The sequence below is a fragment of the Tachysurus fulvidraco genome, chromosome 5, assembly GCF_022655615.1.
Source record: "Tachysurus fulvidraco isolate hzauxx_2018 chromosome 5, HZAU_PFXX_2.0, whole genome shotgun sequence".
Classification (NCBI taxonomy): Eukaryota; Metazoa; Chordata; class Actinopteri; order Siluriformes; family Bagridae; genus Tachysurus; species Tachysurus fulvidraco.
Genome location: NC_062522.1, coordinates 20,267,032 through 20,286,635, shown reverse-complemented (window position 1 = coordinate 20,286,635; position 19,604 = coordinate 20,267,032). Strand labels below are relative to the sequence as shown.

At 38.0% G+C, this 19,604-nt stretch overlaps 2 protein-coding genes across 2 annotated transcripts; both read right to left on the bottom strand.

Annotated features, from left to right (window-relative positions):
• Positions 1-322: 322 nt before the first annotated feature.
• On the bottom strand, positions 323-12,860 carry ddx27 (DEAD (Asp-Glu-Ala-Asp) box polypeptide 27). The gene is made up of 21 exons (XM_027147087.2): positions 12,511-12,860; positions 11,053-11,202; positions 10,895-10,954; positions 10,619-10,814; positions 9,415-9,464; positions 9,191-9,274; positions 8,928-9,033; positions 8,207-8,380; positions 7,035-7,185; positions 6,712-6,811; positions 5,454-5,595; positions 5,213-5,366; positions 4,980-5,061; positions 2,787-2,964; positions 2,487-2,593; positions 2,284-2,380; positions 2,085-2,176; positions 1,543-1,663; positions 1,320-1,416; positions 739-810; positions 323-594 (listed from the first exon to the last, which is right to left on the bottom strand). Exons 1-21 carry the CDS (start codon positions 12,592-12,594, stop codon positions 579-581), a joined length of 2,313 nt encoding a protein of 770 aa, XP_027002888.1. The 5' UTR covers positions 12,595-12,860; the 3' UTR covers positions 323-578.
• A 587-nt stretch (positions 12,861-13,447) lies between these two features.
• Positions 13,448-16,972, bottom strand: snrpb (small nuclear ribonucleoprotein polypeptides B and B1). The gene is made up of 7 exons (XM_027147088.2): positions 16,815-16,972; positions 16,011-16,162; positions 15,203-15,314; positions 14,967-15,119; positions 14,597-14,729; positions 14,179-14,307; positions 13,448-13,631 (listed from the first exon to the last, which is right to left on the bottom strand). Exons 1-7 carry the CDS (start codon positions 16,815-16,817, stop codon positions 13,594-13,596), a joined length of 720 nt encoding a protein of 239 aa, XP_027002889.1. The 5' UTR covers positions 16,818-16,972; the 3' UTR covers positions 13,448-13,593.
• Between the last annotated feature and the right edge of the window lie 2,632 nt (positions 16,973-19,604).

The following is a 19,604-nucleotide window of genomic DNA, read 5'->3' as shown; positions in this document are numbered from 1 at the left end:
TGTTAGGTGTCTGTTCGGGCACAGCATATAGAGCACTGTGATGAGTTTGCCCAGTTTTGGGCAAGTTGTACCAACATTGACAATGTGGATGTAAAATTGCCTGAAAGTCTGTTCAAATGAATAAAATTATATTAGGCCAATCAACCAAAAGTCTGTCAAACAGAACAGTACATGGTCCAACATTGGCCTGATGTCACTTTGTTATCTGGATAGAACAACATTTTTAATAATAACAAGATATTTGTCAATTTATGCAGAATTTATTTGCTCGTTTGAAAAATGAAAATTTCAAAAACAATGACTAACAATCGGAAGTCAAACATACAATAAAAACACAAGTAGTTTTTATTTTTACATGGCTTATGCAACAAAAACATATGAATGACGACACCTTCCCAATATCAGTTATTCTATCATTCATGTGAATCGGCTCTAATAACGTCCCCGACAAAGCAGCAAAGAGTTATATTTGATTTTGCTGTACACACAATGATTAGTGCTCTTGCTGTTGAGCCCAAAGGAAACATTTCCACAGATCGATGTGAAAGAGCTTGAACAGGATTTTCATATCTGACGCATCACTTCCTCCTGAACCTGAACGGAAAAACAAACAGATTTACCTGATTACAAACCGGACATTAAGGTTTAATAAAGAGATTTTATTTAACAGTTATCCAACATACACATTGGTTTGTAAAATAATTAATTTTCTCTTTATAGTAATGATACATAACCTACTTGGCATTGGATTTAAAGTGTCCTCCTTTCTTATTCGCAAGGCCTAGTCTTTTTCTGTCCTCAAAGGAAGGCCTGCAGAAATACAAAAGCTTGTTTTAAACACCAGTGAATGACATGTAACTTTGCAGCAACATTAGTAAAAATGTTCGGGTATAATTTTTTTTAAGCCCAAATATTACAATGAATGTTCACTGTTTATGTCTCGATTGGACCTTTAAAGTCTACGGTAGTTTAGGAGTAATGTGGAAGTTGTTGTGATCATGAACACCTGCTTTATCTAAGAACAGTATTGGAGCACAACAGAAGGAGAGGCTACAAGTGACCTTGGTGCCAGGCACAAAGAGAACATTTATTAAACTTATCTAGGCAGACGGATTAGCCAGGAGTCTGAAATGACGAGTCTCTCTATATCTTCAAGCAAGACCATTTGAGAACCTATTACAAGCTTTAAAAGCATTATAACCCTTGATGAATGTATTCTAAGCATCATAAGGTTTAATCTCGCATTTGTGCATAACAAATAAAACGATATAATACTAAGACCATTCTGAACCAATCCTGGATGTCTGCAGAGAACATACCCGGATCTGTATTGCTTCAGGACTTTCTTGCTGACGTTAGTGAGCTCCTTGTCAAACACAGACTTCTTCGGAGGTTTTCCACCTTTTTGTTTTGATGCTGAGGAAGAGGATACATGAAAAACAAAATTATTTCACGCTGAATCGATTTCTCTAGGTTGCACAATTCTAGGCTTAAGCCAATTTAACCACCATTTTAACCACCATTTGATTTTAAAGCACTAACCTGTGTTTTTGGGCTCATCTTCTGGCACAACTCTGGCTCTCTTCGGCTTGCGGTCACGTTTTGCAGAACGCTCAGCAAACATCTGAGACTTAAGCATTTCAAATTGAGCTCTTTCTTCAGCCTGGCATGCACAGGAAAACCAATAAACCAATTAGAAACAAAAGTGAAACTGATTTCCAGAGCAGGTAGTTCAGAGCAGGCTAGTACAGAATATCTCCTGAATGTCTGTTTCGGTATGTTCATTAACAAACTTAAGGATATGAGTATTTTATATTGAGATCATTGGAAACTTTAATTGCATTCTGCTGGACTGTGACATGTTTTTGTTCCACTTCAATTTTATGGGCTATTTTGTATAAATTCGTTACATACAATACCAATTTTAGCGCCATGTATAAGACAAAAACAGTAAATGTTGAAGGCGAGGGAACAGATATGCAAGCCACTATAGATTTGTGTGTATAGTTCACAGCACATTATGTATATAAAAGTAATGTGGTGATGGGGAAACAGGGTTAAACTAGGTTACAGAAAACCCATACCGACAACACTTTCTTCTTGCTGTCTTTCAAGAACTGAGCACGCTTCTTCTTCCCCCTTAAGGCCAAGTCGAAGTCCTGAAGTGCTTTGCTCACTGGACAAGAAAACATTTAGTGTCATTAGTGTGTTCTTTCATACTATATTACATTGTAGCAGGTAGCTACCACATTGAAAGGAAAAAAAAAAAAAAAAAACACTCACTTCGCTCCTTCTTCCTCTCCTCATGGGTTTGGAACCATGACCTTGCTGGTTGTTTCTCATCTGGTTTCTGTGTCAGCCTCTTCTGAGCCACATTAATCTAAAACCCACAAATGCAATTTGACCAGATAAAAAGCAGGACAAAACACAAAATTGGTCATGAGGAATTAAGGAATTACGTTTGTTTCTTCTTTTTTAAGCATTACCTGTGCTTCTGAATGCACCATCTCTTTCTCTTCTCTCTCCCAACGTAAGACAGCATATACATCCTTCTCTAACTTCTCAATCAGATCTCTGAACTTCAGAATCACCTCTGACACAAATAAACAGATAGAAAAAAAGTCAAAACATTCCAGAAATGAAAGCTGACTTTCTCAACTGCAAAAATGATCTAAATTACCATTTCAAATTTTTCATTTATCTATGCATTAATACCAAGACTTAAAGTCCTCAGCTGCTGGTTTAACTTCATTAAAAAAATTGTGCTTGTTGCATTGTGCTTTTACCCTGAGGAATAACGCGAGCTTTAACAGGAGTTTTGGCTTTTCTGACGATCTCCTTCAGCATCTTCCTCTCGGTTTCTCCGACCAGCGACACGGAGCGACCAACTTTCCCTGCTCGCGCTGTGCGGCCCACTCTGTGCACATAATGCTTCACTGTGTTTGGCATGGTGAAGTTTATAACCTTAAGAGAGTTGGAATAAATAGAAATGTCAATTCAAGAGGCAAAAAAATAAATAGAGAGGAAATCACAACGATGATTATTCAACTGATTGCTGGAAGAAGAATAAAGTTTTCAGTTTGAAAGAAAAACATGAAGAATCACTTGAACCTTCTAGCAGTTGTGATCATATAATTAGTTCAACAACTAGAACACTAGTTAAATTCGGCAGTTTTATTTCTATGTACTGATGTTGTAGGATTAAGAGAATTGACTTATTTAATCTTGCTAATATTTTGTGTTTTCTCACAAAACAAATTTGATCATTTGATTTTTTTTTTTCACATTTTGAGCAGTCTGTGGACAAAAGCCTTATGGATCATGCTGGCAAGCATTAGCAACCAGAGCTAACTCCTGTTACCAGAAATGTTATTTTTATATGTTTTATGTTTATTTTTTTTTGTTTATGTGCTTTACAAGGCACTAAAACTAATTCAATCGTTTATACATGATAGAAATTCCCATTTTTATGGCACAATGTAACACCAGTGTTCTGGTAAAAGTGTTACATACTGTAACACCTTTAACCACCCTTAATCTGGATCTCTCAAATCTCTCCAGATAAGAGCATCTGCCAAATGTCAGAAATGTAAATAATGCTTTACCACTGTAGTATTGCATCTTATTTTCATTTATATCTTATTATAATTTAAAGTGTATTCATAAAAGTAAATTCATGCACTTTATTGGTGGTAAGGTTAAAGTCTTAAATCTTACATAATATATAAGATGTTAGCCTCTCAGTTTGAAACTCCTAACAAAAGTCCCTTGAATCAAGGACACACTAGCTAACAGTTTTCCCAACAACCTCTCTTCTGTTACTCGACAGATAAGAATAAAGGAAGAGACATGCAGAAGTTCTTACTCCCACTTTCCTTTTCTTGCAAGTGTGTACGTGATGACCCAAATTATCCAACAAGCTCGAAATCAGCCGTGTTTCATTAAGGCTTAAAACGCTTAAAAGGCTGAATACAGTACAACATTGCATCTGCTGGAATGCAAATGGCTTATTTGAGGCTACTTGTGCTAGTGTTATGCTGTCTCACACCTTTTTTTTGACAGTTTTGTAATCTAGGCAAGCTTTTAATTCGGTACATCATTAAATCAGCTTGCTGGTGATACAAGCTGTCATGGACCATGTCAAGGCTGTCTCAAAATTAATTATTTAACTTCATTTACCCTGCAGGTTACCTGAACATTGTCAAGGCCAAAGAAAAGCTTTTTTTTTTTACAGACAAAAGAGACCAAAGTCCTGCCCATTTATTTACTGTTGGCTCGAGTATTGACTGGTGGTGATATTAGATGGTAGAACAAAAGATCTAATTTCAAAGAAATGCTTACGAGTAAAACTACTGGGCTTGAGAAATTCACTAGATCATAAGGCCTTAATAATAATTTGAAAATGTATCTGGATAAGAGCATTTTTAAATGCTGTAAATAATATTGGGGCAAATTTACTCACTCGCACGCTCACTCACACACTCACTCACACTTATACTGTGTTTCCCCCAGAAACAGAAACGTTTGTCCTCCATACTTCATTTGGAACAAAAATTTCAGTAGGGAAAAGGATGTTAAAGAAAATAATCCACTTCATTTAATACATCACACCTGCAACTGAATCTGTAACATGACTGCTGACGATGTGTAACGGACATGACAGCAAATCGGGCTGAAGGATTTCAGCCCAAATGGAGACGGAATGTAGAGGATGTGTCACACTGTGTAATCACCTGACAAGACCGTCCCTGACAGTGCTGGGCTACACCGGGCACAAGTGTATCAGTACCGTTATTGCTCAAGTTTAAGTGGACTACAATTATAGATTGTCTCACTATGATACACTCTGGATATCACATTGGATTATAGGTGTACAATCACATCCCTACTATAAACTGTACATCTAAATAAAAGAATAAGAAAAATGTCAAGGCAAGAAACTGGAAAACTGAGTGCTCTATTATTCGGGTTAAACCTACTGTTTTGACTCCTTCAATATCCAGACCTCTGGCTGCTACATCTGTGGCCACCAGGATGTCAATCTGCTCATCTTTAAATCGCCTAATGAGACAAGACAGAAATGTACATTTCAAAAACCTTTTCATAATTTGTATTTTTCTTACCCAATCAGTTCCATTTAAAACGATCCATCTTTACAGCCCGTGTGAATATCTCTGCCCAGTGATTTGCGCAGAAGGTTTTCCAAGCATACCTGAGACTCTCCAGTCTTTGTGTCTGAGACAGGTTGCCATGCAGCTCTCCAACCTTTAACCCCATGAGGCCGAGGAGGATGTGCATGCGGTGGGCCTGTTTCTTAGTCTGGGTGAACAACATGACATGATCCTGAAAGGTGCGTGTGAGGAGCGCTGCATACAGGGAAAGAAAAGGTAAATGTTAGGGGGAGCAGTTCAATTAGCAACTGTTAGCTGAGTAAGAAAAAGTCTTCCCCTCACCTGCAACTATAGCCTCTCGGTCTCCTTCTCTGGCTGGTCGAATCCTTACAAATTCCTGTCTGAGGTATGGAGCCACATCTGTGTTACTGTTCACAAAGATTCGCACTGGTTGCTTCAGTGACACTGAGGCCAGATCCTTCACCTGTGTTACGTAAAATTCATGTTTGAGATTTCCAACATAACTTGCACTCAGGATACAGTGTGTAAAGCCCATTTAATCATCTCTACAATCCTCTGCACACACATCCGCTTTGAGTCATCCTCAGAACAGCTTATCTCTCCTTACCTTCTCTGTCGCTTCATTTGCATACGCATGTAAATTATCATTTGCTCATTTGGCTTTTCCAAAGACCAGATGCAACATAATTAGTTGAGGGGTTTAGGATCAGCAGTAAGCATCAACAAGAAACTATATTTCACTATATGTTGCTTAACGCTGTTCTATTTGTATAGATTTTACGTCACTATATTCACTACATTTCAACAACAGATTTTGCGACAGTCAGTCAGATGGATTCAACAACCAGCGAAAGAACAATTAATCTGACTTACTGTTGATTGTCACTAATTAAAATGATTCATTTAGTATGCAATTCCATTTGATTCATTTGGTTTCAATCTAAATGCAGGTCAATTGGCTGGGACGCACTTTGCTGTTGCAAGTGAAACAAATACTTCTGAAACCTGAAGCCTGCTGCACTACACACACCAGCCAAAGCATGCAAAGAGTTCAAATAACCTTTGCTCGGTGGATATAAACGAGTCTTGTGACAAATGAAGCATGTGCAATGTAAAGTTGACAGCGCACAATGACCAATAAATAATAAGTTATTATTATTACTATACATTGTACATGTGATGCAAAGTAACTATCATGGCTGAAATCCAAAATGTTTGCCAGTTCCTTTTTTGACAAGACTGCAGACACAATGACGTAAAATAGAGACTTTCTCAGGAAAGCCTAATTATTATGTAATCTTGTTTTCCCTAGGTTTGTTTTAATGCACTTAACTAGCTAACCACATGCGGTCATACAGTGTATACCCAGTTAATTGTGCTTATGGGCAACAAAAATGGAACTGGGCACCATAATGGATTGCAACTTGTGCCTTATACGATATGTAAGATGTGTACAAAATGGCAGATAGATGTTCTGTACATGAGTTCCACTAGTCCAGGAGTGCAAGAGTTATTGAGAGAGAGAGAGAGAGAGAGAGAGAGAGAGAGAGAGAGAGAGAGAGAGAGAGAGAGAGATCACCTCTTCACTCATGGTTGCAGAGAACAACATAGTCTGTCTCTGATAAGAGCACATCCGGATAATCTCCTTCATCTGCTCCTCGAAATATTCATCCAACATCCTGTACAAAAACAAAGATCATCCTCCAACAAATAAATACGATTTATTGCACGACCTATTCCTATAAAGCCAGGAGTAAATCTGAACTAATAGCTAATGTTAATGCTGCTCGTCGAGATCATTACTAAATAAAAGTTAAGCAAAAAAAGTTTGGTCTCAAAGAGTACGCTTCTTATCATCACTAAAAAAAAAAAAAAAAAAAAAAAAAAAAAGGAGAATCTGACCTGTCAGCCTCATCCAGAATAAGCACCTCGATTTGACTAAGCTCAAAAGACGGCGTGTTGTGTAAGTGATCGATCAAGCGGCCAGGCGTGGCGATCAGGACGTCAGGCCCCAGCCTCAGCGCTGCCTCTTGAGATTTCAGGTCCAAGCCGCCTGAACAAACACAAACAAAAGACCAATGCAGATATCGCATGTAGCTTCCACACCTTTTAGTTCATCATAGGTATCATCAAGAATAAACATCTAGCAGGACAGACACGACTATGAATCTTGTTAACTAGTTATTCTACACAGAACCACTCACAGGCCTGGAATACTGACATAATAAGTAATAAGTAAAAATTCATTTCATTGGCTTCTGATATATTTCAAAGAAGTAAGCGATGTATAGCTTATTTTATATCCAAAATTGGGTTCCTACTTCCTTCCGTTCACCGGTCATAATCTGACATGATTTAATCATGAGAACAATAACCTAGATATCAGCATGCATAAAATTTGTGTCTGTCTAACACAGGATAGCACTAATCGAGCATTTTTTAGCTGTCTGGCGGTCATGTTCTGGTTGCCTGGTAACAGTGTAAATTGTCCTTTTCTGGTCAAGTTTATCATTAGGTTATTAGTTAGCAATTAGCGTTGGGTGAGATGACAAAAAATATTATATCACGATTCTCAAGGTTACATAATCACAGTATATAGGTTTGCCTCCAAACTTTCTGATATAAATTTTCCATATAAATATTTAAAAAATAAAACGCATCATATTTTCTATTTTAAAAAAAAAAAAAAACATTTTCATGTAGGAAAAAATAAACAAATATACTGAATATTTAACACCGAAAAAACATAGAAACATTGAGAAAAGTCTGCAAAAGAAAAATAAGTAAATCAATTTTAAAATCAAATTATTCAGTTTCCAATGAAATATATTTTTAGGGCAATGTCAACAATAACAATAAGCAGATTGTGACATCATTTATAACGCTACAGAAATGGTGTTGTCATATCACTCAGCCCTAACTGCAGTCTTCACTAAAAAGCCACCAGGTCGCACACATTACAAGTAAAGTCATTTTTCTTTTCAGGTCACTGGCATGAGTACAGATAAGAAAAGCAGAGAGATTTATTTAAAAAAAAAAAAAAAAAAAAAAAAGCCTAAACATGGGGTACATACCCACAGCCAAGCAGGTGGTGATGTTGGTGAACTGAGCCAGCTCACGTGCTACAGTGTGCACTTGGATACCCAGCTCTCGGGTGGGTACCAGCACAAGGACACGCGTTACCTGCGTTTCTCTCGGCTTATAAATGAGACGCTCCAGTACAGGCAACATGAACGCTGCAGTCTTACCTGTGTATGAAAAAGAGAAGGGAGGTGGAATTAAGGTAAGTAGGGCACTAGCACCACTGAGGTGCTATGATCAGCAGGAAATAATTTTTGGACCTTACAAGCCACCAGAACGTCTGCAGTGCATCTTAAACCATATGTTCTCAACACAAGCTCAGTCCTCTCATTACGTACAGTGTGTGCAGTTGCAAATTCTTACACGCGGTGATTCATAAAAGCATTTTTAAAGCGTGCAAATAAAAAGAAACACCGTTATCGCTCCTGTTTGATCTGAAACTAAATTGTGTGTATTTTTGTTGCTCAGATTTCATTTTTAACTAAAAAAAGTTACATATAAGGCTTGTGCATGTGGAATTGTATTACACACATCCATGATTTTTTAATTAATTGTCTGCGATAACAGATCTGTGTCCAAAAAAACAGTTGTAAACTTAAATCTTAAACTTATCTTAAATCTAAATTCAATCAGATACACGGATTTGTTTAAAGAAGGTATGGTTCCCTTTTTCTATAGCGTGCATGAAAAAAATGTGTCACGTTTGAGAATTACCGGTTCCAGTAGCAGCACAAGCACAGATGTCCTTCCCCAGTAAACCCACTGGAACACACGCTTTCTGGATAGGTGTAGGCTGTCTGAAGCCCATGGTGGTGATGGCCTGTGGAAACAGCAGGACAGTACACACCGTTTAGATGTTAAATAAAATAAAAAAAAAGAAGAAAACTACTGGATTTACTATGAATGTTTTTGTCTGATCACTAATAAACTTTAGAGTGAAGAACTCGAGCAGTATGAAGTAAGTCATGAGACCTAACCTTCAGCAGTGGTCTTGACAGATTCATGTCCGGGAACGTTAGGTTTTCATCATACTGCGAGGCATCTTCAAAGAAGGCTTCAGGCTAAAAGTTAAACAAACAATTAACTAACCTAATAAACACAACACACTTAATTGGAAAACAGGATGAAGTCACTGAACTCCAGGTCTTATTGTATCGTGCTTGGTGGACATTTCATGTAAAAACTGATTATAAAGACATACCTCTTCTGCTGCCTTTCTTTTTCCTTTCTTGCCTTTTTCTCTTATTGTATCTATAAAGGGAAGGTATAATAATGATCAAGGTCTTTACATGCACATGTTGGAAAACCCAAGTGAGTTTTGACAGCATTTGGCAGATGCCTTTATCCTGAGAGACTTACATTTATATCAATTGTACAGCTGAGCAGCCGAGAGTAAAGAGCATTGTTTAGATGCACAGAAGTGCCAGCTATGAACTCATGACCTTCAAAAGTCCAATGTCTTAACCACTGAGCTGCCAGGGCCACAAATTTACATGGCTATTATACAAAAATATGTGCATTTGTTTGAAATTTTAGAGCCTTTTGTTAGTTCTGGTGTGAACTGCAACGATCCCTGCCTCTGTTGTCTGGGTGATATCTAAATATGACTAGTTATATAAACCACTCTCAAACACCGAGTATGATTGGTACTGATTTAGTCCCTATTTGCTATTACTATATCCTGGGAAGTCTTTCCACTAGATTTTGGAACACGATTGTGTGAATTTTCTCACTTAGCCACAAGAGCATAAGTGAGGTCAGGTACTGGCTTCAGGTTTGGAGGTCTGGGGTGCAGTCAGTGATCCAGTTCATCCCAAAGGTGTTCAGTGGGGTTGAGATGAGGTATTTTTGTAAGACACTTAAGATCTTCTACTTCAAACTTGGCAAACCTTGTCTTTATGGAGCTCACTGTGTGCACAGGGGTAACGTCATGCTGGAACAGGTTTGACCCTTAGTTTTAAGTGGGAACTTAAAAGAAATTGTTAGTTATCGGGTATCGGTGGAGGTCGGGAACGGATTAATTGGGTATCCATTATTTCTTATGGGATAATTACATTCGCTCTTCGACCTTTTCGCATTTCGACCGGTTTTAAGGAACGGATTAAGCTCGATAAGCGGGGTACCACTGTATATATACACATACACACACAAGGATTTGTAAGATACATTAAAAAGGTCTGTTTAAAAAGATTAAAAGTTTTAAAAACCACGTCTAACCTAAGATATGGGGAAATTTAATCTTGCATTTTGTCATTCTTGATCGAATAAACATTGGCTAATTGCTTTGCCATAAGAGGAATTAAACACTTCAGGAAATGCTGTCAATGGAAAATACAATGGAAATACAATGGAAATTCATTACAAACTACAAAGTTTCAGTAACGATGCCACCCTTTAAAGCTCACCTGCTTTCTTGAGAACTTCTTCATCCCCAGAATTAAACTCATCCTCATCAGTGTGATCCTCACCATCTTCACCTGCATCATCAGTGCCATCAACATCATCATCATCATGTTCAGCATCATTATCACCTTCAGCATCCTCTCCCTCCTCCTTTTCCTTGGTTGCTGTACCACTTTTGCTGCCTCCTTTCTCTTTCTCCTGAACACCAACATGACAATAAGTAAGTCACAGCTCAATCATACCACATATGAAAACAGCACTTGGGGTCCCAGTCTCACCTCAGTTTTGCGCTTCTTACGCACTTTCTCTATCTTCTCATCCAGTGTGGTGGGTGCTTTCTAGAAAACAGAATAAATCCTCTGTGACATTAAGCACATTTGACAGGGGAGTCTGTTGCTCCTACAGAGATTGGAAGATGAAAATATGGTACACTCACTCTCTTTTTAAGTTGGCTCATAACATCTGCCATGGCCCAGTCCCCGCTGTACAGCCCATCTCTCTCTTCAAACTCAAAGTCTGCGTTGAAGTCTCCATTGCCTCGTCTTTTTAGCGCCCTCTTCTCCTTACTCAACACGATGGGCTTCTCCTTTCAGTGTAAAAAGTAAAAGCCACCTTGAACCACTTGCATACTGATGTTTAGAATTAATGTGATCTTCAATGACATGCAAGATTTAATATATTATGAAAGAATTTTTAGTTTAAATTTCATGGTGGTTTCCTGCATTACCCACAATGCTGTTTGACCACCTGCTAAAACTGGCAGCATTAAAAATTAGCCCTTCATGGTATTGTAATGGTGCCCACAATGTTAGGGCTCTATAAATAAAGTTTGATTTGATTTGATTTGAATGTTACTTATGTATTAAACAGTCCAGTGTTATAGGGTTTCCACAGCAGTTTTGGTCTTTCAGCGATCGACGCCACTACAAGCTCGAAGACACTGACTGCTCACACCATTAAAACAAATCATTGGTATTATAAAATACATGCTCTTGAGCTGAACTTCACTGTAGGAGGCTATAGACGGTTGTATTGTAGCATCATAATAAAAGTGTAAATAGGGGTTTGGGGATTTTAACACAGACAGGCTTTAACCTGCATAACTTAGTTTACCCCAGCAGTTTTATCTCACATTCTGTCCACAAGTTATTTTGAATATACATACACATTTATGCATATGCATGTGTGTGTATTTATTTTTTCGATAAAGACACAGAAAAACACTTCTCATGGGGTTTCTGCAGGTGTGTGATGGAATGAATTTAACTATATGTTTGTTTGTTAACTGATATTTCAGCATTTCTGTAAGCTCTTGTCTTTCTCAACTCAAATGCTTAGTTAACTGCAATTGTGTCATTAACAGCAAAGCAGTACCCCAACATGGCACGGAATGATGGCGTCAAACTGACACAAAACCTAAGAAAGCTCTTTTTGTTTTAACACCTAATCACACCTGTATTCGGTACTTTAAATCCTACCTAGTCTGGTCACACGAAACTCAGTGTTAGTAACACGTGAAAATGTAGTTACACTACTAGTTACACTAGTTAGTGACACGTGAGAATGTAGTTACACTAGTTAGTGACACGTGAGAATGTAGTTACACTAGTTAGTAACACGTGAGAATGTAGTTAAACTACTAGTTACACTAGTTAGTGACACGTGAGAATGTAGTTACACTAGTTAGTAACACGTGAGAATGTAGTTACACTAATCATTTACTAGTGAGTAACAAAAGAAAATCTAGTCACAATAATAGTTACACTAGTGAGAAACACGTGACAATGTCTTTGCATCTACAGCTGGTGTGCGTGTATCTAGGTGGCTCTCTGGTGGCTCAGAATAGACACAAAATCTGCGTTCACAAGACTGAACCCATGTGGCGTTCTCTCACCTCATCATCTGAGCCCGATTCCTCTTCTTCTGGTACATCTGCGTCGTCCACAATAGTTCCGATCAGATCAAAATCTGACAACATGGTTAAGCTCTGAACACTGCAGATCACTCTACAGATCACACTGTACACACCGCCTTGCTTTATTTACCCAAGTACAGAACCTGACCACAACGCAACACACCCTGTAACCAGAATGCGGTCAAGTCTGTGATCTTCTCTTAAGCGATATTTATATATCACCATAGGCTACTTAACGAATATAAAACCGCTACTAAACTACGATTGAGGACGCAACACAAGTCGTCCATCTAACCACGTGTTGTAAAAGCGCAAGGGGTTACGTCACTTCCTCCACTACAGATTCTGTTTGAAGTTTAACGGTAGCGACACCTTGCGGCGAGATGGGATTGTTTCATACAAAAGCTTCGAACCGACTTACTTTACAGATGTATTAGCTTTTACTAGACTATTTAACCCAACGGACACACGGGATCAATCCAAAATCCTGCACGTTTTAGTTTTTCTGCTCTAATACAGCCCCTTCAGTCCAAAGACTGATAAATTATCTGATTATTTAAAACTTCATAAAGGATAAAACATGAAAGATGTTCTCACTTATTGAGAATGTAATATTTCCAGCAAAGTAACTGCTAGTTGTCATTAACCACTTCTAATGAGCCATCCACACCGTACAATTTAATTATGCCTAAATGGAATATAAAATCATGATTTGACAAAGCTTGCAAAAAAGTTATCTTTATGCAAAATTTCCATCCCCTTCTTAATGTGTACGCATTCAGTCTTCATCTACCAATTAAAGCTGCACCTCTTGGCCATAACCACTTCCATCACTAACTGGCTGCATTCACAAAAACCCAAAGCATTGCTTTTATGAATATCCTGTTAAGCAGTTAAAGGACTAGGACTTGAATCATACCAACAAAAACAGTCTTTATTTAAAACGTCAAATAGACACTTTATTTTAAAATAAAGAAAAATACAAAAAACAAAACCATTTGAAACTATACAAGAGCCCAGAACTGATAACAAAAGGTTCATAATATTCTCATCCAGTGTGCATCAAGGTCTTGGGGGACGCATGCCTGGAGGAGGCGGCCCTGATGGACAAGGGGAAAAAACAAACAAAATAAGGACACTTTTGTAATCAAAGACTAGCATCAAGTTTATCTAAATACTGGTTTCTCCCATTTTAGCAATGCCTGAGGTTCAGTAAGGCTACAAGATATTTAAGACCCAGTATCTCCAAGATCACAACCTATTTTTCTTGTGCTCTTAAAAAGATGATTTCTGAGAACATGTAGCAACTTGCAATACATCAACATGGCCAACAGCACTTGTCATTTATTGTGCCACAAACGTATAGATGTTTAAAAAGTATAGATTTTGAAAGTCAGTTTTCCACCTAGCAAGGTTATTCTGTTCTATACATCCATAGTCACTTAACACCTTAACTATGCTTCAACACTACACACATTCAAATTTACTTTACACATTTTTTATTTTTGTGATTATGCAAATTTTATTATAATATAGTTATATTGGTTAAAAACATTTAGCTGTTGCCCTTCATGTCTGTACTGTAATTGTGCCTTACATAGTGCACAATATTTCAAGTTACACATGACTGGACTCAACAATCCTCACCTCTCATTCCTGGTGGTGGTGGTGGTCTCATACCAGGAGGGGGCATGCCCATTGGAGCACCACGGCCTGGTGGCATGCCCATCGGTGGGCCCATAGGTGGCCTCATGCCTGGGGGAGGACCCATCATGCCTAACAACAATGCAAGACAACAGGGTTCAGTTTAACAATAAAGATCAAGGCTCACAATCAAACACTGCATTCAAGTGTGATTCTGAGCTCAGAATAATCCTGCTTTTGAAATTCCTCATCAGTCTCAGTTTGCACAAGTGTTCATCATGGCTACAGAATCACTAGCGTCGCTGCCACTCTACTCCGCAAACTGAAAGGGGTGTTAGTACGAGGTAGAATGTTCCCCTTTAAACTGATCCAAGAGCGTTTTTTTCCCAAATGGTACCAACAAGTGGCGAGTGTAGGTTACCTGGAGGTGGTGCACCTCTGCCCATGGGAGGAGGAGGGCCACCACGGCCTGGCGGATACTGTGTCGGTGCACCGGCAATGCTGGCACTAGCTGCTGCTGCGGCCACTGTGCCTCTGCCCTGAGGGGTCATTACCTGTAAGGAAGTACAAGCAAACATCAATCAGCAAAGCTTTGAAACCTTTGCAAAAAAGCTAATCTGGCAAATGTCAAAAGAAAACAATGGTCAATAACTAGCAGCAATAATTTAATTGAAGCTGTTTTTTAAAGTCAGTACACATACACCTTCCCTCAAACCATTACTTCAAGTTCTGAGGCATGGTGTAGAGACTGCAGCCCCTAATTAGAATTAAACAAAGCACTTGTAACCTACCTGTTGTGATGGGCCACCAACTCCTCTCACTGGTCCAGCAAGTCCAGCAGGAGCCTGGGCCATGGGAGCTCCGGCTGGTACACCTCTGCCTGCTGCTCTGCCCACACCTGGGCCTCCTGCCACCCCAGCCAGGGGCACTCTAGCAATGCCAGTCTGCATCAGAAACCACAGTTCAAGTCTTGCAAATATTAACACATTAGAAAACAAAGCATGGCAAGAAGCTTGTCTAAACTTACATCTTTAGGAGGTGGTCCTTCAACAGTCATGGAGACCAGATTCTCTCCTCTGAGCAACACCAAACCTAACACTCGCTTCTCTTCCCTCTCTGGCTGCTTGGAATTTTTGGGCCTATGGAACAATAATGATGAGTATCATTTGAATTCAGCAGACATTTTCCAAAGCATAACCACCATAAAAAATAAAAAAATTTAAAAATCACAATTTAAACCAGTTTGGAGTGAAAAAACATGGCACAAAAACACTAGAGTAAGGGCACTTTTAGTATAAAAAAATAAATAAATAGAAGTAATCATGAAATTGCCATTTCAAAACCAAAAAAAGTGTCAGTGGCAAAGTAACCAACCGATTACACACGTGACAAAAACCCTAGCAGAATAACAAGCAGAAAAGAATCTGCAAAAACATTCACACAGGTCAGGATCTTAGAACAATCACACTAAAACCATATTAGAAAAAGCAAAATCATTGAGCTCTTAAGTGTAAATGCAAATGTTCGTTGTCTTCTGAAGCTGTAGGATTATTTTCTCATGATGTGATATAATTTATTCACTTAATTCCAAACTCAGTTTAATTGGGTTTTTTTTTTTTTTTTGCTTATTTATGATCCCAGAATGAATCGGTGGCTTTACTTTAATCACCCATAATAGCACCATTTTTTTCTGGGTTTTAGTGTTGATCTTTGTTTAAAGAGGTCAGCGGAATACAGACAGCAGTGAGATGTGTAAAACAGATTCATTATAACTGCTGCAAACTAAAACGCCTGTAGACGGAGCACAACATTGAAGCACTATTGTTGCAACTTACTTGATCTTTCTGAACTCGTCGCAGTCACACAGGATGAGGTTCATGTGTTTGTCGAATGCTTTAAACGTCCCAATAAATATCCGACCGTCCTGCAGTATACAGCGCATCCTGTAGTCGATGTGCTGAAGCATCTTACTGCTCTTCCCGACCGTCTGGAAAAGACAAACAAACACCAAGACACTTAGATCGTTGTGAAATAGTAGTAAGTATTAATCAAGTAAACCTGGCTGTAACTCTAGCGCGCCTCTGTATCATACGCGTGTAAGAGAACCAACCTGAAATACAACGCGCAACTGTAAACATTGGCCTAAGCATCGGTTAGCTTTTAGCTCCATATAGCACACCGTTTCACACCGGTGGTTTTTGTGAGCTAACAAAGTTAACGTAACTTAGTTTCAGGAAAACGTTTACGTGAAGAAAGCAAAGCAAGACTTTCCACACTAACTGGCTAACAAGCTAGCACGGTGTTAGCTCCGTAGCTACATATCGCTAAGCTAATTAGCTTCCCATTCATTGTGTAATAGCTCGTTTTGTAGCTGCTTTTAAATACAATATATTTAAGAATTAATAATAAATAAAAGCATGTTCGCGGAACAGAACATGAATATAAAAACTCAGCCTTAATCATCTTTGTAATTGCTTCTAATTCAGCAGAACTAGCGCCGGTTTAGCAAAACAAACGTAGGCCAAACGTCGCTGCCGGACTACAATACGTGTTTATGGCTAATTATTGTCCGTTATTACGTGAAATATCAACAATAGCATTAATAAATAAAGGCTATAAGCGAATAGATCGAGTCTCACCATGGTTGCTGTTGTGATGACTCCGATTTAAATCGGATTCTGCAAAACAACTTTTAAAAATTGACCCGCGAAGCCAAGAGCTTGGCGCCGCTGAGTCCTTTCTTTATTGGTGGCTTAGCGGAAATAGATCCGTCTCACAAAGTGTCCCTACGGAAACATGGAAGCCTCGCGAGTCATTCCGGATTAGATTAGAACGTTGTTGATCAAATCGAATGAATTTATTTCATCACAACGTGTTTTAACGCGTACTTTAACGCATACTTTTTACAATTATTTCTATTTTACCTGATATATAGAAATATTTTCTTATGATAAATGAATTTACAATCCTCTTGTTAATTTCTGCTTGTAATGATAAGGATAATACGATAATATAACAATTATAAATACACGTGAATTTTATTTCTTTGTGTTTTGTTTTGTTTTTAAAGAGGTGTACAATTTATTTAGAAAGACTTGCACTTAAAATTTAAAAGGTGTAAATTAAAATGTTTTATGGATGTTAATAATGAAACGCTGTGTTTATATGTCACCAGCTTAAAATTCTGGGGTTTGTTTGTTTGTTTGTTTGTTTTTATTCTGTACATTAACACTGACCAAACATTGCCTTTTATCTGGGAAACCATAAGTGTGTTGGGAGAAAATCTATTCTCAACTGGGCAGTCAGGAAGAGATTCCTGGATAAAGATTTGCCCTAGCATTTTATTAACCCTAGAATAAATACTTCAATTAACCCTAGAATAAATAATAATTAATTAAAAAATTAATTAACCCTAACCCTAGAATAAATACTTCAATTAATGCTTCAATTAATTGTTTGCATTATGTTTATTACTAATGCTCCAATAATTCTGTATGTATATGAAACCTATTATATATATATATATATTTTTTTTTAATTTAATTTAATGACATTTTGCCTATTTTATGTAAATGTAATGTAAATGGATATGTTCAATGTAGAACTTCTTCTGGAACGGCCTATGAGCCTCTGTGGTCTCACAGGAAACCGACCATGAGGAATAACAACATAGGCAACGTTTTTGTCAAGAACTTGGATATTTTTGAGGATTCTGTTATATAAGTTTTGGCTTTGTGAAGCATGATTAGCATGTGTATATTGTAACCAAGTGTAACACTTGTGCAAATTTGTATGTTTTTTTTACCAGGCAAGGTTCAAATGTCAGGGTTTTTTTTTACACTGTGCTTTAATTAATTGCATTTGGTATATATTATTCTTTATTCTTTTAGTTATGCAATGAAAATCTTACACTGTGCTCATTTCTTCCCTTATGATCCTGCCTCCTGCAGGTGGTGACAGAGAACAGCTGCTCCAGAGGATTCAGATTTGTGTGCTTTGCATCTTTTCAGGACTCCTTAAATGCCAAGAATGAAATGAACAGCAAGATGTGGGGCAGAAAGTTGGGCTACTTGGGTGTGGCTCAATGCAGAGAGGAACACCATGATTATTTTGCTCATCAGAACATTCAAATGTTGAGCCTGCACTGTAACACCCTAGAGAAATTTCTACCTCTGCTGCTTCTGCCTACCTAGAGGTTGTCTACATAAAAACACATCAGGCTTGGAGACAGCTCCCTCAGTGGACATTGTAACATCCTTCGTGATAGCTCCCTCAGAGGATGCTCTCCCAGCAGCTGAGACAGTTGAATTAACAGACAATGGCTAGTCAACAACACAGCTCCAGATGTAGAGTTTGAGCTGAAGTTCTAGCTACGGGAGGTCCCTGATACAACTAAAGCTACAGACACAAATAAGGCTCTTTCTACATCCTTCTGCCATCTGTGGATTTCTCTCACTCTCACTCACTCTCTCTCACTCTCTCTCTCTCTCTCTCTCTCTCTCTGTGAAGGTAAGATATGCTGGTCACGAGCTGGTGCAAATCTTTCATCAAAACTGGACATGTGCTAATACTGATTCATATTTAAATAGATCAGCACATCACAGTGTTCACAGGAAAACCCTGAAGATGATTTAAAATAACACCAATTCAAACCCGAAAAAAGGTCGAATAAAATAAATAAACAAACATTGCACCCATTACTGCATATCATTTAAATTAAAATAAAGGTTTGTGTATGTTTATTTATTTACAATTCAAGAGTGTGCAAATGTAATAATTAAATAATTGAATAAAAGTATTAACTCAGAAGAATAATGGTAATAATTTCTGGTTTATATGCGTGAAAGAAGGAAATTTGTATTTCTTAGGATTATTTCCCTGAAGACAACAATAAATAAATGCTATGGATTGAAAACCTAATTCTGATTGTAGATAAAGAGCAGAGGTCAAGCTATTGCAGGGATTTTAGCATTAACCACTTAACTGCACTTCCTCAACCAGACACAATCTCATTGGCTTTGTTTAACTCATTTGCAGGCTGTGATTGCTGAGGCTTCAGAGAATATTCTCCACATAATGTCTTGACAGTCTTAGAATAATTTCACCACCAATCTGAATCGAGCTCAAGTCCCCAATGTTTGCATGACCAAGTTTGCTGGAATGAAATAAATGAAGTGAACAAATTAAAAGGTAATGGCTCATTATTGTTTAGCTAATTGAGTACTTTTTTGAACAACACATTGTACGTAAGGGTCAAATACAGCCTGTGGACTGATGCTAACTCAGATGTGGCTTAAAACTCAGACCCTTCATGACTGAAGACATATGTAATTACTTTCTGAGATAACTGTACTCATGTTCAACACACTTGAATCAAAGCGAGCTTTGGCTGAATGCGGGGATGACGATGACATGACGTCTCGGCCAAA